The following is a 27780-nucleotide window of genomic DNA, read 5'->3' as shown; positions in this document are numbered from 1 at the left end:
CTAAGGGCTGAAGCCCAAAGCCTGAGCCCCACCGCCCCTCGGAAGGTGGGGAACTCACTGGCTGCTTGCTCCTCCAGCGTTGTGTCCCAGGTGACTTCAGAGGGGTCAGGGTCCAATCCCTGCTGGCAGCCCCAAGGCAGGGCATCTAGGAGTGGTGCTTTGCTACTTTGCCCTCCCTGCCAGCCCAGGAGGCTGTGGCCACAAGAAAAGTCCCTGGTGGCCCCATGCGGCCACAGTGGTCGCATTCGAGAAAAACTGGTCTAGATCTCCTCCTCTGAAAGCTCAAATATATGGGAAAAGTCTGCTGCGGATGGTACCGTAACAGTTTAAAGAGCTCACATTTGGGACCTACTAAACTGTCTCTGTTGCAGAAACCAAGTTCCCAGAGACCCTTGAGTCCTTCAGGGTGTGGATGACTGAGTCTGTCAGCACTGAAGAGCTTGGACCCTTTAAAGGGAAGGTCATTTTCAACCATACTCTGCACCTTTCTCTGGAGACCAGAAGACTGGAACCAGGATGCTCTTTGCATAACCACAGGCAGGTATGTGGCAGCCCAGAGGGAGGTTTTAGCTATAAACTGACCTTCTGAAATGAGGGTCTGAAATTGTTCCCGCTGATCCCGTGGCAGATGGTCAGTAAAATGTGTGAACTTGAAATATGTATTAAAATCGCATTTCACCACAGGGCTTGGTAGTTTGCCACCTGAAATTGGAGAGATGCAGAGGAGTAGTTTTTTCTACCCAGGTCTAAGACTCCTTATCATAAGGAGAGAGTCTAGAGTGGGTTTGTTGATTTCTCTATTAGCCGCATCCACCTCCAGGGAATTGGGAAGGAGGAGGAAAAACAAATATTCCATTCCCTTGCTCATTTACAGGTGGGTTGGATAGTAGCAGGTGTTTGCTAGACTGCGCAAATAGGCAATAATAGAGCCTCATTGATTGGGAGAACAATTTTCTCGAGAAGTGATATTTAAAATGTCCACCAAGGAGTGTTGAGTCTCCTGGACCTCTTCTCATAGGATCTGGAGGGATGGTGCCAGGCATTTCAGGGGGGTTTGGAAAGCCCAAAAGTCATCAGCATAAGATTGCTCTCAGTAGACGGACGCAGCGGGGTGTGATGGTATGGTGCCAAAAAGAAAGCCCTGTACCAGGACCTTAGAATCGAAAGCAGGATCATCCCTCGGGCTGAAAGGGGAAACATAAGATATAGGTGCCGGTACTGGAGTCCAGCTGGGGTTCAATCTGGGAGGATTGTGGTTGGAGATGTTCACGCAGTACCAGGGATGGAACGTTTATAGAGGTCCATAACAGGGGAGATTCCAGTTCTTCCAGTTATATAAGTGGTCCTCTGTGGAGAGAAATGTGGAGAGTGCTCGTGGGCTATGGTATCCAGAAGTCTGGTCAGTACTGGAACCTGGAGAAGGGGTCTGTGCTGGAAAGAAAAGCATGGTACCAGAGAGGCTTGTAGAGGAACTTCTGACATCAGAGCTCTGGTGCAGGGAAGGCCCTGACAGTGGAACGTGAGTGGGAGGCCAGCATGCATCTCAGTGCACAAGACATGCGAGTCGGTATCCAGGGAGATGGCTGCTTGTACTGTTTATTAGAAGACTTCTCCTCATGCTGCTTCTTGTGCAGTACTGGCGGCTTGGTACCGAAATCAGACAGAGGCCCAGCTGTACCCCTGGAGGAATGTGAGGTCTCCTGAGAGTGGGATTAATGAGGCTTCTTCTTGGAAATCCGAGCCTCTGGAGGTGCTGCTGGAGCTGCAACAGCCACCGGAGCACCCTGGGATGTTGAGGTTGACATACAGTGGGGGAGTGAACAAACTCCACTGGGGCTTCCGAGTGTGCCATTAGCAGGTGCTTCAGCCTACTCTCTGCCTTTGCAAGGACTACTTTGAAATACTGCACAGACCCTACACCTTGATGGGACGTGGGTGGCTCTGAAGCAGCTCAATTGCCCATCACTATGGTGAAAAAGACTTGAAGCAGGTCTGGCAGGACTTAAATCCCAGGGTCTTCAGCATCACCCAGAGCGCTAATGGACCAAAACAGAGGACTGAGATATGGGGGGAGGCGCGAAGCGGCTCAGAGAAGAGTAACCACCCTTCTAAGCACAACTGTGTTAAAACTAAGAGGAGAAATAAAATAAAACAAATAAAGGAAACACTAAGAATTGCTACATTTAAGTAAGGCAGGAGGCTGAGAATGAGTGGATGTGCATATCTCCATATTGAGCTGCAGCCGGTTGAGAAAGAACTGAGTGGCGGTCGGTCCAGGCTCCTTATATGCCCTCATTTGGAGTCACAAGGTGCTGCTCTGCTTTGCATTCTCCAGTCAAGAGCACTTGGATGCGAGCGTATCCTATGGTGGAGTACCCATAGGGACATACACTCGAAAGAACAGGACAGAAAGGATAGTTCTTGTTGGTTATCACTCAGGTTTTGCCAAACTCTCAGCTAATTTACTGTCACTCTTAACATCATTGCTAAAGGATTTTATATTTGCCTCTTTTGGACTCTGCAATTTCCTTTAGTAGAATCAGAAAAAACCTAACTGTTTTCAATTCCAATTGAAGACTGAACATACAATGCCTTGTCTCCTTTACCTGGTTATTGCAATTCCCAATAATTAATGCATCTGCAAGAGTGAGCTGTCCCACGATCATTCCCTGCTCCAGCAATGGGGCCCCTGTTTCAGCCAGTCGGTTGGAGGTGATTACAATGGTATTGTCATCATTTAAAACCATCACAGGATCTGCCTGGAAAGAGAACCAGCACAGACCATGAATTCCAAGGAAACCTACAGAGTCAACGACCACAAGCAAAAGGGACTATATCCTGTCACTCATAACAGACATCCCATAGCTGAAGTGAAGACTACTTTATGGTGTCTTAATAATGTGCCTTTTATATCCTATGGCTGCAGAGCAATTCCAGCTTGGAAAAGGAGCTGCTCTTAGGGACTAGAAGAAAGTACCTTGGATATTTAAACACAAATATTTGTGTGGCAGCACTTTAAGTGCAGTTGAAAGGAGAACGTACCATTCAGGATAAGCCATCTGACTTAGTTTCCCAGAATCAGAGGAAACAAACTTCACTAACACAAGCGCAGCAGGCAATCCACATGCAGCCCATGCAGATAATTGGTAACACTTTACATGGCAGAAAAGACTTGCATTATTTACATTTCTCTTCTTTCCTAAAGAGAAATAAGGACGGAAACAAGCCAACAGTAGTCCAGCATTTCAATCTAATAATGATTAAATACTGGAGCATAGGTCTTCGTACACATGTGTGTGCATACACATTGTACAAATGAGGTGATCAGGAAACTGTCTCCTATTTTAGAGAAGAAATCCTCATTTTTCTTTGTAGCAAGACATAAAAAGGGCAATATTACAGCTATGCCAAGACATACTGTCAGTATAACTGTTAAGATTATACTGTATTTTCCATTACATATTGCTTATGCATTGCCAGAATAATATGCCAATACTGCAAGCATCAAAATATACTTATTTGGAAGTTACTAACAATACAGTCAGAAGCAGGCCTCCCACAAAGATGGGCCTGTAGCTGGCAGACCTTCTATAGCAGTTACTATGCCAATGGCTATGTTCTGACCCCAATGTCACCTGAACACCAGGTGTAAGAAGAGAGGTGGTGGATTGCTGAGAGATAGCAGGTCACAACCTCAAGTTTCCACTAGCTGCTAGCTTTCTATTGCTTGAGCAGATCTGGCTCTGATGTCACAGGAGCCTCCTTAACAGCTCAGCTAATGCAGAATATTTCATCAGCAGACTGGAGAGGTGTGTGACACACCTGCACACAAGACTGTTCCTTACTAGCTCGCTCCCCATGGCATGGCCTCAGAACAATCTGCAGTGAAGAGTTCCCATGTTTTACTTTTAAAACAAGAGCGGGTTTTTTTGGACACTTTCCAACAAACTGCAGAGACCAAAGTTTCCTTCACTCTCACCTCAACAAAAGCCGCCACCTCTTGAAGAACCAGGTTCCACTCCACCTGGTCCTCAGTGTTAAAGCGGTGAGTGTAATCTTCAATTTCATCTGACAATTCCTGAGGTAGAAAGTCCAAAGGAAGAGGAATAATGAATAACTCTTTTGGAAGGTAAGGCAGTCACCTCTCATAAATAAGGCGGTCTCAGCACTTCAGGGATGAGACATCTAAGCAATCTAATTATGGAAGTTTTGATGGTCATTACCCACATGACCATATCCAATCTGGAACATGGCCAAAAAGTTGGCCAGCATGTGCTACTTCAGGAGCCAGGACTCCAGGTACCCTTACTTTGCCCTCTGAGAACACAAATACCTTTCAACAAACCCAAGAGCAAGGGATGGCACTCATTTACTATCACAAGTGCTGACTCAAATCTAAGGTTACAGATAACTTTCAACAAGTTCAGGAAGTGAATGCCCTGTCCTTTCCCGATGCCTCCTCTGCTAGTTTGTGCTGTGCAGCCCTTTGGTGTCTGTCCCACTGGATCCAGACAGGCAAAGAGCAATGCAGCCTACATAAAACAGTCAACAGCAGGATATGGCTTGCAGCAGCGTAGGAAGGTTTGTAGTGGTAAACACCCATTTTTTCATGCTTTGTGTGTATAAAAAGATCTTCTATACTTTCCACAGTATGCATCCGATGAAGTGAGCTGTAGCTCACGAAAGCTTATGCTCAAATAAATTGGTTCGTCTCTAAGGTGCCGCAAGTACTCCTTTTCTTTTTGCGAATACAGACTAACACGGCTGTTACTCTGAAACTTGGGAAAGTTTGGTGTTCCTGTCATTACTCTTTGGAAAGCAAGACTGTCGTGAGAAACAGCCATCCAACTGCAGACACCCATGCCTACTTGGATGGTTTTCCCTTAATATGAAGTCTCTTCAAGTGGAAATCAGCAGGTCACTGGAGCGTAACGTTTTCCCTAAACACAATAAAGTATCTAATTTGGTCCTGGATATTCCCTCAACTCTAAACATACTGAAGATGGATTACTGCTTGATGACATACCCTGGACTGTATCCTAATCCCTATGTATCTATTGTCCCCCAAAGTCTGAAGCAGTTCTGAAAGGTAAGTCTTTCCCTCACCCCCACCATGCGCATACACAGACTAACCTTCCTGTCCCTTAAAGTCTCAAGCCTTTCCCAATCTGGTTTCTGGAAGTGCACAATAGATTCTTCTCATTTGCAAGAAACACCTCACAGACTCCAGGTACCAGATTGGAAAGGAACACAGCACTGTTCCGAGCAGAAGGACTAGAATCAAAATGGGAGGGATTTCATGGAGACTTTTGAGGTCAGAGAGAGGTGGGAGCTACTGGCAGGGGAGGAGGGAGATGCACAAGGCTAGAGAGAAGACCCCCAAAGCATTCAGACAGCTGAAACAAGTGTTATATTCACATCCACACTGTCTGGGGTTTATCCAAACCCCACTTAATGAGATCTGCCTTCCACCAATAGCAAAAACCACTCTTTGGTCAAGGGCTCGGGTCATTTACGTCTACATGATGCACAGAACACCAAAACACATAAGGATGTTGTTCCTCCCACTGCAGCTCCCAAGGCCAGATTTAGTTAAAGCTGTATGATTAACAGGAACAGCAGCAGCTGAGATCTTGCGTGTGAGATTTCAACTGAAAGAGACATATCCTGCATGCCATAATATCCTACTACATGCAGGAAGAATAGCTCTCCGTGACTAGTGGCCTGTATTGCATGGGCATGTACACTTTCCATTGTCCTCATATCATTAATTTACCTTTACGAGGTCCTTCACAACATCCATTTTGTTGAGCAAAAGACAAACCACTATAAACCTTGCATAGTAACGCAGCTTCTTAACCACCAGTTCAGGCCTGAAAAATAAAAATAAAACACCAATGCAGTGGTCATGGAAAGACGATCTGTGCTAACCCAAGCATGAATTCAAGCAATGTAGGAGCTGCTCTAATTTAGACCTGCTGGGCATAATCCCTAAAGGGCCCCACACATCAGCTAAGGACCAGCAGAGCTCTGTGCTGCCTTGCACACATCCCCTACTCAAATGTGGGATGTGGATGGGTAGTGCAGGAGTTGGCTCTACTGGCTTTCTGCCAGTTTATGGTCAGAACCTGTCTCCTTTGAGTTATCTGCTGAGGGATGACAAATGAGAATCTGGACCACTGAGTCCAACCATCAGAGAGAACAAAAGATTAAATATCTGTAAGTTCAACTATGGGACATAACGTCTGATCACATTTTCACCTTTGTAAAATAAATCTGCCACAGTATTTAAAGGAGACATCTCTGCCAAGCACATCTAGTCTGAAGGAGCTCTGACACCCCAACCGGAGCGAGGAGATTCTCCAAGGAAAAATAAGCTAAGATCTGAGGCCAACAATAAGAGACACTAAAATGGTTGTTTAGTCTATCTGCAGATTTTCAGAGGGTATGCTCAGAAAATCAGTAAGTCTAGGCTCTGCTAACCAAGTCCAAAATGCTTGAGTGCCTGTAACAAACTTGGCAGGCAATTCTATATTGCAGTGATCATCAGTATAAAACTCACAAAAATCAATCCAGATCACTTCTTCTCCAATTCTAACTAGCCACTGACCTCACCTCCCAGCCAGAGCACAGGACTGACAGCCAGAACCTCCTGAGTTCAGTGTCTGCTAATACTGAAAAAAGAAAAGCAGGATGAGGCACCTTAGAGACTAACCAATTTATTTGAGCATAAGCTTTCGTGAGCTACAGCTCACTTCATTGGATGCACTCAGTGGAAAATACCCACTGAATGCATCCGATGAAGTGAGCTGTAGCTCATGAAAGCTTATGCTCAAATAAATTGGTTAGTCTCTAAGCTGCCACAAGTCCTCCTTTTCTTTTTGCGGATACAGACTAACACAGCTGTTACTCTGAAACCTGCTAATACTGAATCCTCCTAGTCTCTTGGGAGCCTGACGTGTTAGACAACACCTCACAGCATCCTTCTGAATGAGCCCTGCTCCGGATGGCTCCCCATAAGAACGCATCTCTCAGGCTTTCTGGAATAGTTAATGGACAGGGAAGACACATTACCCTAGTCAAGTGTGGTAAGGCTGCCAAACTGCCAACATCACTGCACTTCAGAGAAGTAAAAATAAAATGACCTGTTATTTCCTCTACTTTGCTTCTGGATGAGCAAGTTAATCTCCCAGCTCTAGAACATTACGGGGGTATTTCCAGTGACAGCACTGATAACAAGGGTTGGGAAGAACACAGATGAGCAGCTGAAGGTCTTCCTTGCTGCTGAACCCAATTGCTAATCCTGCTAGTCTCCAAACATGGCTGGTGGTTCTACAATAAAGTGTTTAATCAGGGTTGTTAGGATTAACAACGACTTCCTCTGAGGAGCTGCTCTTACACCAGTTATTTTCCCTTAATCACACTTTAAAATTCAAGGTTGCTTCTGCTCATCGCTCTAATCCTTGAAAACAAAACAAAAAAAAAGGGCAAGATGCTGGTGCAGTCATACCTGTCCTCTTTATTGACTTGGGAGTAATATGATCTCTGTCTAATAGCTGAATAGAAGGAGAAGGCCTCATTCAGGTAGCTGGTTTCAGACGTCCGCAGGCTACGGGAGAAACATATTACCTCACGGCTCCATGTATAGGTTCCTGTCACCCATACCTCCCGCCACTGACACACAAGATGATTGAGTGGATAAAACATGCTCTCTCTCAAGTGAGTGCCACATTAAAAAAAGCAAGTTTCCCAACCCCAGCACATGATTGAAGGAGATTCCAGAGCTTCAATTTTGTTTCAGTCTAAGGAAGTAGCCAGCAACAAAGACCAGATGTCAGTACCTCATGCCCATATGTACAGGTGATATATTAACATGGAAGATTTAAAGGGAACAACAGTTTAAAAACCCAAACTAGTAACTAAATCTCTATGCAAAGTCAATGCAACATATATGGAAGACTTTAAAGTGACCCTTGAGGTCGAAGAAGCAGACTTTAGCACTGTCAGTAAAACTAGCAGAATAATATTTGGGCATGAGGGTCATCTTTGGGATCCACTTTTTGATTCTGCAATGAATCTTTTTGGGCAACAAATGCTGTGAGTGGCCCCTCCTGAGGCCTTCTTGTACCACGCCTGAGGGCATGCCTACACTAGAAATATAAGTCGACCTAAGTAAGGTCGACTTACAACTACTGCAGTAATTACTATGGTGGTTCACATCCACAATATCCTCTTTCTGTTGGTGGTGCACATCCTCACTAGGAGTGTTTCCACAGACTAGAGAGGGGCAGTGAGGGGGGCTGAGAGCCTGGCCAGCAAGGAGCCGGGCCAGCTGTTGGTCTGGGAACCAGAAGCGGGGATCCAGGGGGCACCTGTGCTCCGAGCTGGGAGGACACAGCCTGACTGGGAGCAGGGAACCCGGAGAACAGCTGGGCTCTAGCTGGAAACCCCCACGACCCCAGTGACAACTGGGCTTTCTTGTCAATTTCATGGTTCCAGTATGGAGCTGCAAAATTGACAAGAATGAGAGCCAATAGCAGATGTAAGTAATGCAGTGTCAACATGGACACTGCGACACCCTAACTACACGACATACACCCTCCATTTCTCGGGGAGGCAGAGTTATTATGTGGGTGTAAGAGGGCACTTACATCAGAGGGAGGAAGGCTGTAGTGTGTACCCTGACTAATTAGGTTGACGTAAGCTGCCTTATATCAACCCAACTCTGCAGTACAGACCAAGGCTCAGTCACCTGAGAGTACACGATTCCTCCCAACCCCATCCTTCGCCACTGGCTCAGGAAGGAAATTGTTCTGGAACTATCACCATGTATGCTGCATGGGGCCATGAGCAATACCACTTGTCTCCAGCAGACACAGAAATAGATTCACTTACTAATAATGGTAGTAGAGCTGCCCAATCTTGGAGGCAATTTCCCCAATCTGCCACCTCTTCAATCCATATCGATTGTCCAGTACTTGTCTATTTCAAGCAAGAGAAAAAGAAGAGTATTAATATATCCCATGATTTTCCCAGAACAGCGACCCATCCAAATCCAAGTCAAGACACCATTCTAAGACCAAATCCTGCTTGCCTTATTTACATGGGTATTCATAACAGCCCATAGAGAAAGTTTTATAATCTAACATGGCATTTACAAGCCAGCTCTGGCAGAGTTGTGCACACATTAGAAGGGGCACATTGCAAAACAAGGGATTTCACAGCCCCAAAAATGTGTGACAGCTGGCGGGATAGTGTTTCACAAATAACGTGAAAGAGGGTCACAGCTTCCTGAGAACACTCAAGAGAGCCGGGTACAGTTAGGTGTAAAAGATCAGCTTGAGTAGCAGCAAGACATTGCACCCATTCTACATGGGCACACAGGTGCACTGCAGAGACCCTCAGCAGGTTAAGGCAGCGTGCATGTAAGCAGCCTGGGAGTTTTTGGTTTTGTTTTTTAAAAAAAGGTTACAATAAGAAAAGATTATATGCAACATTTTTTGGTTTAAATTTTAAATTTAAACTCTTCAGGGCAGGGACTGTCCCTATTGTGCTGTCCCAGCACAGGATGAAACTCAGTCCAGGCCTCTGGGCACTACCATAATACAAAAAGAACACTGCAGAATTATTTGAAGATGGTTCTCAGGAGCATTTTCTTACCTATGCTGCTGTTGAAATTTCCAGAGTTTAGTGTAAACATCAAAGGTTCGCCCAAAATAGGACTGCCACTGCTTCTGCCCATACTGAGGCAAATCTCTGCAACAGACAAATGCAGAAGAATTGCAGAATACATCAATCAGCCCAGAATATGAGATGCAAACTCGGTCAGAGATTTTTGTTTGGGTGGGGTGTTTTTTTTTGTTTGTTTTAAAGTTAACATTTGTATTCTTAAAAAAAGGCTTGTGATTTTCTATGACCAGTCTACACCTGCAAGTTCATGTTCTGCCTCTGTGGGTAGACCAAATACACCACAGGCAGAAGAGGTCCTGGGTTCAGGCTGCAGGCCAGTACTTGGGTTCATACTTCCTACTGGCACTGCAGAGTTAGGGCAGGGGCACTTTGCTGGAGACACCACACTAAACTGGGTCAACTCATGAAGCAGCTTCTGTGAGTGCGTCAGACAGACACGTATTCCCACACCCCTTATGCTCAGGCAGAATTATTTGGCCCCTGCATAGACAAGACTGGGCATTTCATTAACACTAACAATTCCCAGACAAACTTGGACAACAACATGAATATTTGCTAACGGTCAGTTTGTCACTGATTGAGAATGGGAGAGAAGGGCAGAGTAATGCAGAGATCTGGTGCCTTTAACTGCCTGGCATCATTACCACCCACCCCATGCAATGTCATATAATCTACAAGGCAACACTAGAATCAGAGGCAGGAGGAGGATACGCTGGCATCAGCTAGCATTCATCAGTACTTGGGACATAGCCTTTTGGTGGCTAAGAAGGTATTTTTGCCTCTGAGAGCAAAGAATAGTAGCAAAGAGCTGCTACCTTTCTTCAAAATCACCCACACACCACCACTCCAAACACACTGCCCTGCACTGCAGTATAAACTCATTTTCACCTGCACAAACACACACAACTCTCCCAGCACAACACATCCCACACACAAATCAAACCACCAGTATACATAATAACCCCCAAAATCACTCTGAAGCCTAGAATGTTTATTGGGTCACCATGAAGTGATGGAAAACAGCTACCAATACAGCTGAGAGCTTTTTTTGCTCAGAATATCACCAGATTCAGTCTTCACTAGGATTCAGTCTGTTACCACCCAATTTTAAGTTCTCGGTCATTTTTGTTTTTTTTGTTGTTTTTAAACTCAACTTTATAAATTACACCTGTGCAACAGCAAAGGCTTTTATCTACTAGAACATCACTATAGACTGTGCATTTATAATACATACAACATATTATTATGATGTACTTGCCTCATCCTGCTATGCCTGGAATTAGGGGATGGCTGCCACAATATGCAAGTACAGCAACAGCTGGAGGGAGCTAATGCCATGTGTGAATTCACAGAATGTGTTTACATGAAGTAGGCTGGTGGGCTGTGCAGATGCAGACACACATGTGCATGTGTATAGATGCATGATTTGGAGTGGAAAGGAATTCATGTTTTCCAAGCTCCGTGACTGTGCCTTTTTACCACAAGGTGTCAGGTCTCTTGACATCAGCAAAACACAAGACACTCTCTACATATTTACTGTAACCCTGAAAACAACTCCCAAAGGAAACGGCAGAGTTCTTGCAGCTCCTATGCTCACAAGCAGGCAACTGGAAACTGCAACAAAAGCAGTTATATGCACCAAATACTAAATATCATCCACAGTCAGGAACATACTGCGGAGACTTCAGTTGTACCAAAATCTCCTCTTTTTTTGGGCAGAACACATCATTGTTTGGTTACTCTTAGACACTATGTTACGCAGCCTCTATTACTGTTGGCAGAAATGGGAAGTTAATGGTCAGTGGAATAAAATTAAATGGTCCCCAGTGATTGCCCCATAAGCCAAATCTCCTTGGAGCTTGTGCTGTGTAAGGGCAACTTTGGTATGAAACAATTGTTTATAGACCCCTCCCTAAATTACAAAAGGCAGGCCCATTTTCCTAAAGCCTGTTCTATTCCAAGGCAGAGAGAATACTGATTTAATTCAAAGCTCCTGTAGATATCAGACTGCATTTTTTAATACACAAAAGGGATTTAAGAGGTTACACAGAGAAATTGCCCTATATTTCCTCCGGGGAACTTCTGCTATAAAATGCTATAACAGGCTATCAAAGCCAGTTCACCTGGAGCCTCTATTCCCACTTCCCCATAGCACTAAAGGAGATTCACCCTTCTAGTTGCAGACATACACTAACTGGCTGGGAGCACAATGCTTAGTGTACACAAAAGGACATGGAATGTCAGATAGAATGAGGGGGCCACAAATCGCATTTCACTGAGATTTAATGTGACAACAATATTTTGGGATGCCATGACAATGTCTCCAAAAATAAGCAGTTAGGGCAAATCAAGCATAATCCAATTCAAATCTTGGATTAGACAAATGGCTCTCTCCATTCTTCATCAAGGGCTCAATCCTGCAAGGTGACTGAGGCAGTTGAATACCTCTCAGTCTTAGGCCCTACGATTCCATACGCAAACCAGTTATCCAAGAGTCACTGGAGTCAGCTGGCATGTGCCCGTGCCCAACCCTCATCAGCTCACACTGTAACACTACAGCACTTATATGAACAGAGCAAAGGTGAGTGGGGAGACAAAGCATCACACTTACTACTGGAGACACCTATGCAAGAAACAAAATGGCAGAACTTACATTCCATGGGACATTCTTTGGAGGCAGAGTTAAGGTGGTTTTGCTACCTTTACTGTGAATTTCCATGTTTTTGAATATATTTGTTTGTAGCTACATTAAGGATTTTAAATCTTTAAATTCCCTAGACATGCTCCCAACCTTACTTTCACCCTAACAAAGAGCCTTTTGTAAGGGTATCACAAGCAGCTTGGCATGAACTCCATGGAGAAGACAAAAATATCCTAGCTCCTTGAAGTCAACACATTCAACACAAACCTAGGGTAGAATTTCAAGACAGGCATACAGCCCACATTTCAAGAAGGCATTACATTTAGTTGTTTTTGAATCAGGTCAAGAATTTTCTTCAGGAGAACCCTATCCCAGATCAGTAAATTGGCTCACCTACTTACTCTACATACTGAATAGCCGATCATATCTTCTATAAACAGACATTCTGAAGCCCCACCCCCAATAACAACTTCAAAAAGAAGGACAATTGCAACCTCCCAGGACCAAAGATCTTTAACAGAGTCCAGCAATGCCCCTGAGATGGGCTATTGCAACATGAGAAGGAAACCCCCTCACTTCTCCCTTGCCACTACTTGGCCGATGACTACTTTTTACAGGAAGTCCCCCTCCCCTCACAGGAGCAGAGCTGTGCCAGAAGGCACCAGGGGAAGGGATGGCTACAGGAATGCAGCCTCTTGCTGATCATGCCAGGCTCTTTAGAGGAATAAAAAGGAATAAGGCAGCAGAGTGGTATTTCCACAGCAGAAAGGAGCAACATTGTTGTCTAATCTCTTTAACAGAACTCCAAGTGGGTTAGGAAATTAATATTGCTGTGCTTATCTGCCAGCTCTATTTCCCACACAACATGAGGGAAACTGGCTGACTCATTTTATGCAAAGTGAATCAGTTATTGGCGTTATCCCTACCAGCCTGGAAAACCATTTCAACAGCTGTTGCTATCGTGATGCTGCTGATGCCTGAGAAGTTACACAGGAATTGGCCAGAAAGCAGGTCCTGCCAGACTCCAGCTAGCTGCTCCTAGGGTCTGAAGCAAGTGGATGGAGTCAGGTCTGAATGGGATTCCATATGGTCGCAGGGCCTACTGTGAGAAACGTCATGAGCTTCGGGACACCTCATGCAATAAACAGAACAAGTTTGCTTCAGGAAGTCTTAATGAATCTTAACATTTGTTTTCTGAAGCATCATAATCCTTCCAAACTTTAAAGCATTCTCTCTGGCCACAGACTCCCCAGGTTGTCAAAGAATAGCTGTGGAGCATCAAAGCAAGCCCCTTGCTGCAATCCTCATGCTGCTTTATCCCCAGCCCCATCCTCCTCAGGGTTGAGAACATTCCTCACACCTATTGCAGTGACCGCCCCCAGTTCCAGCTGACTCAGCCGCAATTCTGCTCTACCAGATCAGGATGACAGGTTAGTTTAAGCAAGAGGCTAAAGTGGGGAGATCCTAGAAGAAGCCCCCCTCTTCCTCCCCTCCCCCAAGTAGTCTTCACATTATTTTGGCCATTTCACATCCACCACAAAGTGAGCGGAAAATGTAGCTTTAAACAAGGGAAAAATCAGGCATTCACATACTACATTCTTTACTTGTAACACCCTGAATGTGTGGGTCACCCCTCACTTTTCTGTACATGTTGCATCTCTGTGCAAGTCTAAGAATTCCTATAAAATCCAAAGTTTCCTGGTTACTTCCGTGCTTTGGATTCCCTCTGATTAATGGCCTATTACAATACTTCTGTCCTTACAGCATGTACATGTTGGGCCACTATTACTTACAGAAACTCCTGTGTAGCTGCACATTTACATTTCAAGCAGCAGGCAAGCCTAATCACAGCTGGCATAGCCAGGTACCATGCCGTTCCTGGGTTCCCCTGGGAACAAGGAGGGTCTCCATGGAAACAGACACCAGCACTTTTGATAACACCCTAACAGCATAATAAAATTTCATTTGTGACAGTACATCACCACAGCACCACCAAACACTGTTGGGCAGGGAAGGGCAGCTCTTTGCCATCGCCACCCTCTCACCCATTTGTTGCCTTGTGATCTGCACATCATTCATGCTGCCTTCCTCAGGAACTGCTCTCATCAGTTTCATCAGGAACTTTTTGTTTGGGTGTGCAAGACAGGAAAGAGGAGGATAAGTACTATTTAATTACACACAACTATTATGGTAATCTCTTTTGAATATTATGAAATCTCAGAACGTGCAGATTTGCCTTATTTGCTGAGAAAGGATTAGATATTCTGATGTTTAATCAATCTTAATATTCTGTGGACGGGCTGTTTGGTAGTTCCTCCTTCTCCCCTACCCACTCAAGCAGATAGGGACTATGTGACCCAGCTAAAAGAGAGATACACAATACGAAAGAAAACTGGATACATTATGGAAAGATGCTGTGCTATTTCAGGTCCTATAACAGGATAATGGCCCTTAGCAAAGGGAAGGCATAATGGGAAACAACAACCTGTTACTTTCCTTCCCCATAGCCATCTCCCTCTTCTCCTCCTCACCTCTCTCCAGGCACCTAACCCTGAAATGCAAGCCATCCAAATCACAGTGCAGGATGCAGAAGTGACAGACAGATTTGCCATATGGGATGGATAGTGCAAAGAAAGGAGTATCCCAGCCACTGAAGGATAGGCAAAATATGCTGAAGGGATTGACTAAGAGAACAGTGAAAAGACATTCAGTCATTATCTAGAGTTTGCTACTAAGCCCTCCAATTTTAATGGTAAACAAATGCCTTTAAAAATTCAGATTTTAACTCTCTCTAATGTTAAATAGGAATGAGTGAAATCCCACAATTGCTCCTGGGGCATGGCACACACTATGGGTGTAGTCTGTTGGTCCATGTACTGCACTGAGACAGATGATGGATAAAGCTGCAGTGAACTTTCAGCCCCATGTGGAAGTTTTCCCCAGTTCTTGCTATGACCTGCTTTACGAGGTATATCACTTCATCTTGTGTGTTCAATAATTCATTTTCCATCAGTGGTTCCAACCACATTGCTGACAGAGGCCAGAGCTGCACTGGTTGAAAACAAGTTAAGGAATATTCCTTTTGGGTAACCCCACATGGAAGCTGTCACAGAGGGACATGTCTCAGACTGAATAGAAGACCTACAAAATCCAGGGAGATTCTCAGCAGGCCTACAGCAGCAATGCGAGGAGCAAATGCTACACTTGAATTTAACAGAGAAGCTTTCCAGAATGATGTGTAACTTTTTTGGGGGGGGGGGGCGCGGGGGGAGTGTGTGAAGGTTTATGTCCTTGTGCTTGTCTGTTCACAATCATACAGTCACTCAGCCAGGACCACCTCTTACCTCCCATACCCAGATACCAGGACTGTGCAGTAACTCGCCAAGGGGCACAACCTCCTTACCAACAAGCCACTGTGAGCTAGAAACTGCACCAGAAACCTCCTCAACAGCACTGCTTCAGTGGGGCGGGGGCAGCACCCCAGATCAGAGGCTGGCAAGACCCCGATTCCATAATTTCACAGGGGGAGGAAGGTTCAGACAGTAGAAGTACTACAGCCTGACCCTTCTGCACCACACAAGCAAAGGGCCCTCCTCCTGAGACACACGGCCAGCCGGCTTACGGAGGATGATCTGGAAGGGGAAGACAGGAGCACAGCCTTTGATGGGCCCACATCAGGAGCAACTTAGGGAGGAGACGGACCTGTATGAAGGTGAGGGGTGGAGTGTTTGCAAGATTCATAGATACTAAGGTCAGAAGGGACCATTATGATCATCTAGTCCGACCTCCTGCACAACGCAGGCCACAGAATCTCACCCATCCACTCCTGCAATAAACCTCTCACCTATGTCTGAGCTATTGAAGTCCTCAAATCGTGGTTTAAAGACTTCAAGGTGCAGAGAATCCTCCAGCAAGTGACCCGTGCCCCATGCTACAGAGGAAGGCGAAAAACCTGGAAGAGGCCCTGGAATCTGCCCTAGAGGAAAATTCCTTCCCGACCCCAAATATGGAGATCAGCTAAACCCTGAGCATATGGGCAAGACTCACCAGCCAGATACCCAGGAAAGAATTCTCTGTAGTAACTCAGATCCCACCCCATCTAACATTGGTCCTATTTATCATGAATAGTTAAAAGATCAATTAATTGCCAAAATCATGTTATCCCATCATACCATCTCCTCCATAAACTTATCATCGAGTTTAATCCTGAAGCCAGATAGGTCTTTTGCCCCCACTGCTTCCCTTGGAAGGCTGTTCCAGAACTTCACTCTTCTGATGGTTAGAAACCTTCGTCTAATTTCAAGTCTAAACTTCCTGATGGCCAATTTATATCCATTTGTTCTTGTGTCCACATTGGTACTGAGCTTACGTAATTCCTCTCCCTCTCTGGTATTTATCCCTCTGATATATTTATAGAGAGCAATCATATCTCCCCTCAACCTTCTTTTGGTTGGGCTAAACAAGCCAAACTCCTTAAGTCCCCTTTCATAAGGCATGTTTTCCATTCCTCGGATCATCCTAGTAGCCCTTCTCTGTACCTGTTCCAGTTTGAATTCATCCTCCTTAAACATGGGGGACGAGAACTGCACACAGTATTCCAGATGAGATCTCACCAGTGCCTTGTAGAACGGTACTAACTCCTCCTTCTCTCCACTGGAAATATCTCACCTGATGCATCCCAAGGCCGCATTAGCTTTTTTCACGGCCATATCTCGGTCTCTCTCCTCCTCCGCTACTTCTAATTGATGCTTCCCCAGCTTATAACTAAAATTCCTGTTATTAATCCCTAAATGAATGACCTTACACTTCTCACTATTAAATTTCATCTGATTACTCCAGTTTACAAGGTCATCTAGATCCTCCTGTATGATATCCCGGGCCTTCTCTGAATTGGCAATACCTCCCAGCTTCGTGTCATCCTCAAACTTTATTAACACACTCCCGCTTTTTGTACCGAGCTCAGAAATAAAAAGTTTAAATAAGACTGGTCCCAAAACTGATCCCTGAAGAACTCCACTGGTAACCTCCCTCCAGCCTGACAGGTCACCTTTCAGTAGGACCCGCTGTAGTCTCCCTGTTAACCAATTCCTGATCCACCTTTCAATTTTCATATTGATTCCCCCATCTTTTCCAATTTAACTAATAATTCCCCATGTGGCACTGTATCAAATGCCTTACTGAAATCTAGGTAATTTAGATCCACTGCGTTTCCTTTGTCTAAAAAAATCTGTTACTATCTCAAAGAAGGAGTTTGGCACGATCTACCTTTTTTAAAACCATGTTGTATTTTGTCCCATTTACCATTGACCTCAATGTCCTTAACTACTTTCTCCTTCAAATTCTTTTCCAAGACCTTGCATACTACAGATGTCAAACTAACAGGCCTGTAGTTACCCGGATCACTTTTTTTTCCCCCTTTCTTAAAAATAGGAATTGTGTTAGCAATCCTCCAACCATACGGTACAACCCCTAAGTTTACATATTCATTAAAAATTCTTGCTAATTTTGTGTGCCAATTCCTTTAATATTCTTGGAAGAAGATTATCTGGGCCCCCCGATTTAGTCCCATTAAGCTGTTCGAGTTTCGCTTCTACCTCAGATATGGTAATATCTGCCTCCATAGCCTCATTCCCATTTGTCATGCTACCATTATCCCTAAGATCCTCTTTAACCTTATTAAAGACTGAGGCAAAGTATTCGTTTAGATATTGGGCCATACCTAGATTATCCTTAACCTCCATTCCAACCTCAGTGTTTAGCGGTCCCACTTCTTTCTTTGTTTTCTTCTTATTTATATGGCTATAGAACCTTTTACTATTGGTTTTAATTCCCTTTGCAAGGTCCAACTCTACTTGACTTTTAGCCTGTCTCACTTTATCCCTACATGTTCTGACCTCAATAAGGTAGCTTTCCTTGCTGATCCCTCCCTTCTTCCACTCCCTGTATGCTGTCTGCTTTTTCTTAATCACCTCTCTGAGATGCTTGCTCATCCAGCTTGGTCTACGACTCCTGCCTATGAATTTTTTCCCCTTTCTTGGGATGCAGGCTTCCGACAGCTTCTGCAGCTTTGATTTAAAGTAATCCCAGGCATCCTCTGCCTTTAGATCCATAAATTCTTCAGTCCAATCCACTTCCCTAACGAATTTCCTTAATTTTTGAAAGTCAGCCCTTTTGAATTCAAAAACCCTAGTCGCAGATTTATTTTTGTTTATCCTTCCGTTCAGTTTGAACTGAATTAGCTCATGATCACTTGAACCAAGATTATCCCCTACAACCATTTCTTCTATGAGGTCTGCACTACTCACCAAAACCAAATCTAAAATGGCATTCCCTCTAGTCGGTTCAGCAACTACTTGATGAAGGAATCCATCAGCTATCGCATCGAGAAAAATTTGAGCCCTATTATTATTACTAGCACTCATCCTCCAGTCTATATCTGGGATGTTAAAGTCTCCCATGATCACGCAGTTTCCATTAGTATTTACTTCATTAAAAACATTAAAAAGGGCTCTATCCATATCAGATCCCAGAGGTCTACAGCACACCCCAAGCTCTATCCCAGGGGAGGCTCTAATAGTTTTCTTCCCCAATGTAATTTTTGCCCAGACAGACTGTCTTATCCATTTCATCGCTTCTTATTGCTTTACATTCTACCTCATCACTGATAGACAACGCTACTCCACCACCTTTACCTCTATTTGGGTCTTTCCTAAACAGCACAGACCCTTCAATACCCGTAGCCCAGTCCTGACGACTCTTCCACCCTGTTTCTGTTCCCCCGAGAATAGCTGGTTTCACTTCCTGCACCAGTCGCTCTAGTTCCTCCATTTTGTTACCCAGGCTCCTCGCACTGGGGTACAAACATCTTCATTTTTGCTGTTTGGCCTCCCTCACATTCTGTACCCGATTAGGCACGGTCATTCTGCAGCCAGTATAATCTATTAGACTGGTATCCACATTGCCCTTCCTCCTTATATACACATTCTCCTACCCACAGCTGTATCCTTTCTTACTTCATTTTCTTCCCTCTCAATGCTAAAATCCGGTGTGGAGATTACCTGGACATCTCCCAACCATCTCCCCCAAATTCCTAGTTTAAAGCTCTCTTAATCAGTTGTGCCAGCCTCCATCCTAGAAGTCTATTTCCTTCCCTACTCAGATGAAGTCCATCCCGAGAGAACTGTCCTCTGTCCATGAAGGCCTCCCAGTGGCCATACATCCCAAACCCTCCTTATAGCACCACTGCCTGAGCCATCTGTTGATAGTCATAATCTTGTCACACCTTTGTTGCCCTTCTCTAGGAACAGGCAGAATCCCACAAAAGATCACAGGTTTCAGAGTAACAGCCGTGTTAGTCTGTATTCGCAAAAAGAAAAGGAGGACTTGTGGCACCTTAGAGACTAACCAATTTATTTGAGCATAAGCTTTCGTGAGCTACAGCTCACTTCCTCAGATGCATATCGTGGAAACTGCAGCAGGCTTTATATATACACAGAGAATATGAAACAATACCTCCTCCCACCCCACTGTCCTGCTGGTAATAGCTTATCTAAAGTGATTTCCAGCACAAATCCAGGTTTTCTCACCCTCCACCCCACCCCCCCCACAAATTCACTCTCCTGCTGGTGATAGCCCATCCAAAGTGATAACTCTTTACACAATGTGCATGACAATCAAGCTGGGCTATTTCCTGCGCTGGATTTATGCAGGAAATAGCCCAGCTTGATTGTCATGCACATTGTGTAAAGAGTTATCACTTTGGATGGGCTATCACCAGCAGGAGAGTGAATTTGTGGGGGGGGGGGGGGTGGAGGGTGAGAAAACCTGGATTTGTGCTGGAAATCACTTTAGATAAGCTATTACCAGCAGGACAGTGGGGTGGGAATAGGTATTGTTTCATATTCTCTGTGTATATATAAAGCCTGCTGCAGTTTCCACGATATGCATCTGAGGAAGTGAGCTGTAGCTCACGAAAGCTTATGCTCTAATAAATTGGTTAGTCTCTAAGGTGCCACAAGTCCTCCTTTTCTTTTTACAAAAGATCACCTGAGCCTCAATTTCCTTAAGCGTCTTCCCCGGCCTAGCATAGTCTCCCTTAATACTTTCCAGCGAGAATCTAGCCGTATCATTTGTTCCCACATGAAGGTTAATTAGGGGATTCTTTCCTGCTCCCTTTAGGATCCTTTTCAACCTCAGGTCTACATCCCGTATCTTAGCACCTGGAAGACAGCATACCCTTCTATTCTCTGGATCAGCTCTGGTTACAGGCCTGTCTATTCTTCTCAGTAAAGAGTCCCCGATCACATAGACCTGCCTTTTCCTGGTGACGGTGCTATTCTCCAGTCTATCCCCTGTTCCCTCTGGCTGCAAGTTCTTTCCATTCCTATTCTCCCTTGTAATCCTCTTCAACCCATCCTGTATCCTCCTGGGGCACACATTTGGTTTAGTCTCCATTGACTCTTCCCCTTTTCGTAAAGGACTAGCCGTTCTTCTCTTCTTCCTTGCCCTTCCACCTTCAGTGACCACCTGCTGAGCCCCTTCTTCATTTTCCAACTCTGCAAACCTGTTCTTGAGCTCTATTTCTCCTTCACTAGCCCATCTTTTCCTCTGCCTGGTTCTTTTAGTCACATGCTTCCACTGACCACTTTCCTCACCCAGTCTCCCCTCAGAATTCCTCAGTCCTGCTACCATCTGCAAATCTGAGCTTTTCCCTTCAGATACCTCATGTCTTTGCTCCATAATCTGCTCGAATCCTTTTCTAAACTCAACCAGATTTTCCACCTGCATCTCCAAACTTCCGATCTTTTCCTCCATCAGCTCTATCAGACAGCATTTCATGCAGACAAAACGCTTACCAGGTATCCCCTCCAGGATCATGTACATACCGCAGCTTCTACATCCAGTCATCCTCATTGTGTCTTCCACTACATGGGTCACTCCCACTGCTGCCTCTGTATCTGTCATAGCCTTCCCACCTAATCCCTGTTAATCTGGGAAACACAAACCACACCAAAACACGACCACCACCTACAGCAAAAACAACCCCCCAACAAGCACCACAAGACAAACTCCCCCTCAAACTCCCCTGTTTACAGCTCTGTTTGCTGTATCCTGTGCCGCTGCCTGACTGGCTGGCTCCCTTTTTGGGTCCCTAGTCAGAGAAGCCAAGGGTTGTCAAGTGGAGTGAGGACAAAGTAGATGGAGGAGTGTTGCACAGCATGCAGCTTAGGCTCAGAATGGGAAACAGAGAGACAGTTGGGGATGGGGGTTGGATAGTGAGGGAGTGAAGTTTGATTTTGGAAGGAAGCGGGAACTGGAAGGGATTTTGATGGGGTGGGAGTTGTATACACTTAGCAGCTCTGCACACAATTTAGTCACGTCTAGTTCTATCACCCTTGCCCACCTATCTCACTGGATTCCCTTCCCCACCCCAACACACACACACACACACACAGTTGTATTCTCATGTCCATCATTAGATTGAGCTTTGGGAGAAGGGCTCTGCCTTCCTAATACATTTACACAGCAAATATGAGGAAATATCATAATATTAAGAGCCACAGCAGACAGTATAGAACAAAATCAAAGAGGGTTTGATCTGAGTCCCTGAAAAGCAGTGTGCATCTTACTGGAATTCTGGGAGAAACAGGAAAATGCTACCATCTCTTCCAGTAAAGCATGTTCTTGCAGGCCACACAGTGAGCAAAACATTATTGCTAGACTGCAAGCTCCTCCAGGACAGCATCTTCTCACTTTCCATAGCACTGAACTCAACAGTTAACAAGTGAGACTACTAGAAGCAATGAAGAGGCTGGAAATCCCACAGCTAGGCACTTCCTAGCACGTTCCTTCATTATTCCAAGACAAGGGAAAGCAAAGGGGATACAGACTGGGACATCTGCAATTAATTCTGTTTTTAAACGTATAGCTAAGGATGTTTATTAAGGGAGGTAAGTGCTACAGACATATCTCCTCCCCCCCCCACTCAAATACAAATAATTCTAGCAGCTATAGTCACAAAAAGGAAGCAACACCCTTACCCACTGCTAAGAGCATAATATATACTTGGGAGCAACAACCTTTATAACAGGTTTTTCTCAATGCTGTATTTGGCAACTGAATTAGGAAGAGAGGAAGGAAATACTATAGAAACAAAGAGGTGGCAGGCTGGGCTCTTGCCATTCTGGCAGCAGAAAGAGTGAAACAGCTGCCAACACACAGCCATAGGCTTGGCTTTCTGCAGTTCGAACGCCCAGAAGAATTTTCAGGAAGGAAACCCCCAGCATGAAACATTGTGTGGGTTAAGCCCCTGTCCACAAAGCAGCAGAAACCATTACCTTAGTCAAACAGGTCAGGCATTTACCGATGCATACATTAACCTACAGGGAGGAGCCAGTGGTGAGATCAGGAATCAGGAGGACACTCTGCCTTTTCCAGGCAAGCCAGAACGGGACAGGTAACTTGCTCAGGAGGTATCATGCAGAGATATGTTATAGCAATGCTTCACCACAAACCCTAAGCCAACAGAAACTGCAGCTGTGAGGAGCACTATGGGTGAAATGGTGATTGATTTCTGTGCAAGGGGAGACTGCATTAGTTGTGTATTTTACTTCAGATGAACCCATGAAGTGGCATATTCAAATACGACCAATGGTCACCTTGAGAAACAGTCTGAGCCTGGTGACTGGAGTCCATCCTCTTACATTGATTGCTGAAACCCATTGGTATTTTTCTACTTCCTAGCTGGGTGAGAAATAATTCTTTCCCCCTGCATACCAGTTACAGTATCAAAATCCTGATCCTCTTTCAATCAGCTGGAAATTTAACACAGCATGTAGCTGTACCAAAGGCTTTTTCAAAGAAAAGACACTTAATGGTACTGTAGCAGATCCCAGCATCCGTCAGGTTCTGAGCCTGAACTTTCCTCAAGCACCAAGACACAAGAAGTTCTGATTTATTCCCTACAGGCTCCAAGGGCTACAGCCACAAGCATGCTATGACCTGAGCATGACAGGATGGGACATATGGTGCCAGAAGCCAACTGAGAAACCTGGGACTCAGGATCTTTCAGTCCTGGTGTACCAGAGTATGCTTCCTTAGGGTGCTGCATAAGGTCAGTGAGGACTTTTGCTGGTCTGCTTCCCATTTGCTTTATCACTCACATTTTGCAGCACAGGCTGTTTGGAGTTTGGAAATCCAATTAACACAGCAAATTGTAGGATTATCAATAGTTTATGAGAAAAGGGAAGAGAACATCTTTACTAACCATCTGTGTTTGCGTATCAGCAGTCCATGCAGCCCCCAACACACAGTATTACTCAGACCAGTAAGATGCTGAATTGCCAGGGAAATAGTGGCTGTGGTAAGTGTTGCTCAAGAGATTCTACAAAGAAGTTAAGAAATAAAGCTTCTAACACAAACATCAGCCTAGAGGGAATTCCCTACATTCTGGAACAAGCATGCCCATGTCACATTGTGAGTGCTTGAACCACTATCCCACAAGCACCTCAAAATTCCTGAAGCATCTTTCACTGGCTTGGACAAGATGGCAAGACTTTCAACTTTACTAGCTGCTTTGGATAATTCTAGATTTGACCCTTGTCAGGGCTTGCTCTACAGATAAGGTTAGCTTGAGCAATGACCTTAAGCTGTGTCCTGGGCATGACAATGAATCTGTGCCAGCAGGAAATAACTCTGTACCCCTTAAAAACAAAGTAATCTCAAACATGGCCTGCATGTTATCTGAGGCACAAAAGAAAGTGGCTTGTTCCAAGGTCACATGGGAGTCATTAACAGAGCAGAGAATAGAACTTGGGATTCATGACTCCTGTTTCACCAACGTTTTAACTATTCACCACCACCACCGGATTCAAGATTGCCTCTCTGGGTTGTGCAATTCTCTGCTACTGCAGACAGCCATTTAGGGTGAAGGTATAAAGTGAGGAATCTGAAGTCCACCGTCAGCCACCATCCTAGGCAAGGACTGGCGGAGATTCACTCTGAAGCTATTTATTCGGCTAAAGGGGTCCCTGTTAAGTTGCACAAGCAGCTTTCCCCAAGGGTTGGGCTGAGAGCACTGATTCTCAGTTTGGATGGCCCAAGAAAAAAAACAAACGAACAAGTGGGGTTAGCTTCTGAACCCAGATAATTTGCATAGAAGTGCAGTTCCAATCCACCACCCAGCCCTTTACTCCACCTGGCTAGCTTCATGTTTGGGGATCTTAAGGTGTATTGTTAACGTGTTGGGGGAAACCCCAGAAAGATGCAAGGCATAACCCCATTAAATCCAATTTAGGAGGCATAAATGCTGCTTTGCTAATTCGTTCTAACAACTGCTGAAAGGGACCCCCATCTTTGCAATCTGCCTGCTCTCAGATCCCTCATACATTTGCTCAAGTTGTCCTGAACAATGCTGCTCACGTAACATCTCTTCCTGAAGGCACTGAAGACTGCCTCAGTAAGACTTGTATCAAATGTTTCACCAGACCTTCTTAGTGTCTGCATATTGGCTCCCCAGATTGAACCAGCTAGTATGCTGGTCAGGCTGTGTGTTTTGTTTTTTCAGTGAGGTCTTGGTAAGGTGTTCTTGAATGTCCAGGTGTGGTTCAGTGTAACACCTAAATACACAACTTTAGGTCATGGTCAAGCTATGTCATTCAGTAAAATGTCAAGCTGAACGTTGGCCTTTGTGTGGTTTATATGGAAACAGCTGGAATCTGTCTTTTTGGTACTTGGTTTAAAAGTTTCCATCTTTGATAACAGTGGGCCATCTCTCTCATCATCGCATTCAGGATTTCTTCTAAGTGACTGAAATCCTGGTCCCGCACAGCCAGACAGATATTCTGTAGCAGAGCATCATTCCCTGTGTGGCTCATCTCATCTCACAAAGGATAGTCAACAGTCAGCTAAATGAAACTATGCACACAATCACTAGTATCATGAGACCGACCAACCCAGGCTCGCTGCTGGTCCTGTCCCACCTTGCCCCTTCTGACAGGAGGTGACAAGCTGCCTTGCAGAATCTGCTCCTTAAGGTGCAAGACATGCCACATCTACCTGTTTAAAAGTGTGTCTAATCCACCAATCTACTGTCTTAGCTCATGGCACGGCCCTTTGGACAATTCATTTAAAGAACCTCAAAGTCACCTCCAGATGGTGTACTAGGTGGCAAGGTTTCAAACACAGCCATTGTTTATCTTGTGAGACATCTGAAGCCCAATCCCCCCAATTTTGACCTCCCACACCACCTATAGACAAAACACAATAGTTTTCAATGTAGAGTTAACAAATAGGCTGCAAATAACTACTAGTGGGACCTTTTTGACTCTCTTTTACCACGGTTTCCAGTTAGAAGATTTTGATCATAAACTTGCAGGCTGCATCTGTTGGCAATGGCTGCTTGATGCCCTTCCCTCAGCTACTGAACAGTTAAGACATTTAGACATAAGAACATAAGAATGGCCATACTGGGTCAGACTGTTATATTGGATCATATTAAAGAAGTTCTGTATTAAAATCACAAATGAGTTTAATTCCCCATAGTTTAAATTCCAGGGTATTACTAATTAAGAGGCCTCTTGGTTTTTGGTCTCTTGTTTTTACTGTTTCTCCCCCTCTCTGTATGAAACTTGCAAGTTAATTGTGTTAGTACATCCTAAGACGGAGTCTTTTCTCAAACCAATACTTTGTAACTACTCATACAGAGAGACTCAAAGCAATACTTTGAAACAGAAACAGTACACAGACTCCCCGCCCTTTTGTTGTATTTATCTCGCTTTGTTAACAATTGTGATTAAAATAGAGATAGAGCATGTATGTGATGGATGCTTGGTGTGGATAATAAATGAATGATCAGGGAGGTGGGAGCCTAAGAATCCAGTGTCGATCGGCCAAAGGCAGCCTCAAGTGGAAACAACCTGAGGACCCCCAGAGGGCAGACTGGAATCCACCCAACAGCCTCAAGGATGGGAGAACTGAACAACAAGGTAACATCTGGCAGCACGGAGCTGTCAGGAATGTGCCATCTGCTGATTGATTCAGCAACAGCATGATGAAGCAATTTCCATAGACTGGCATAGGAATAAATTCCTATAAAAATGGACTCTAGAAAGTGAGAACTTTGGGGTCTGATTCTGCAAACCAACTTCCAGGAGCATCAGATGAGCATCTGACAAGGCCCTGCTCCCTCCTCATGTCCAGGCCACCTGGCCAGTGGCTTGGCACGAGCAACTCTAAGGCTGGTAACTATGATAACAACCTTGCAGAACCTGTGTGTGTATGAATGAATGTGTGAATAAATATGAAATTTAATTAAATGTTATAGCTATAACTGCTTACTATGATTCTTTCTGTATTCACGATAAATGTGGCATTTTGCCTTATTCCCTTTAATAAGATCCTGCTGGTTTTTATTTTATTGGTATAACAAGATCAAAGGTCCATCCAACCCAGTATCCTGTCTACCAACAGTGGCCAATGCCAGGTGCCCAAGAGGGAGTGAACCTAACAGGTAATGATCAAGTGATCTCTCTCCTGCCATCCATCTCCACCCTCTGACAAACAGAGGCTAGGGATACCATTCCTTACCCATCCTGGCTAATAGCAATTAATGGCCTTAAACTCCATGAATTTATCCAGTTCTCTTTTAAACCCTGTTATAGTCCTAGTCTTCACAACCTCCTCAGGCAAGGAGTTCCACAGGTTGACTGTGCGCTGAATGAACAACTTCCTTTTATTTGTTTTAAACCTGCTGCCCATTAATTTCATTTGGTGGCCCCTAGTTCTTATATTATAGGACCAAGTAAATCACTTCTCCTTATTCACTTTCTCTATACCACTCATGATTTTATAGACCTCTATCATATCCCCCCTTAGTCTCCTCTTTTCCAAGCTGAAAAGTCCTAGCCTCTAATCTCTCCTCATATGGGACCCGTTCCAAACCTCTAATAATTTTAGTTGCCCTTTTCTGAACCTTTTCTAATGCCAGTATAGACGAACATGGTTGACTTCAATATATGTAAATGCAATCAATAAAAAAAAATGGACCTTCAAATACATCCCCGACCTGCTATATGTCAGCTGCTTTACCACACACTAGAGAAGCGGAAGCCACACATTCTTCAGACTATGCAATCAGCCTAACTTTCACTTAAACCAGCAGACAAGGGTGTCAATTAGCAACATGCTTTCACTCTTGAAATACAGTCAGGCTCAAAAGGCATGTTGTCAGCTAGCAGAGACAGACATTATTCCTGAATTCATGTTACCTAAATCACAGTCTACAATTATTGCCTTTAACAACAAAACTCTGCAGCCTTGACCCTTAAAGCTGCACCCAGCTCACTTTTACACACACACACAATGAGAAGATTGCTTTATATACTAATCAAAATGGTTTAAGAAGGTCAACACTAATAGAGTAGCCTAAGAAAAATATTTTAAAAAGCAAA

General features: G+C 44.5%; 1 protein-coding gene across 2 annotated transcripts in view; it reads right to left on the bottom strand.

The window, feature by feature from the left end:
* SCAI (suppressor of cancer cell invasion) overlaps positions 1-27780 on the bottom strand; it is a 107428-nt gene that overhangs the window by 27549 nt on the left and 52099 nt on the right. For both annotated transcript variants that reach the window (XM_073313759.1, XM_073313760.1), the window contains exons 4-9: positions 9661-9756; positions 8896-8982; positions 7511-7609; positions 5777-5873; positions 3980-4078; positions 2607-2759 (exon numbers count right to left, since the gene is read on the bottom strand). In XM_073313759.1, the coding sequence (XP_073169860.1) occupies positions 2607-2759; positions 3980-4078; positions 5777-5873; positions 7511-7609; positions 8896-8982; positions 9661-9756 (631 nt within the window). The remainder of the gene's footprint in view (positions 1-2606; positions 2760-3979; positions 4079-5776; positions 5874-7510; positions 7610-8895; positions 8983-9660; positions 9757-27780) is intronic.

This window comes from Lepidochelys kempii, chromosome 16, assembly GCF_965140285.1.
Source record: "Lepidochelys kempii isolate rLepKem1 chromosome 16, rLepKem1.hap1, whole genome shotgun sequence".
Classification (NCBI taxonomy): Eukaryota; Metazoa; Chordata; order Testudines; family Cheloniidae; genus Lepidochelys; species Lepidochelys kempii.
This window is presented reverse-complemented; position numbering and strand designations above follow the sequence as displayed.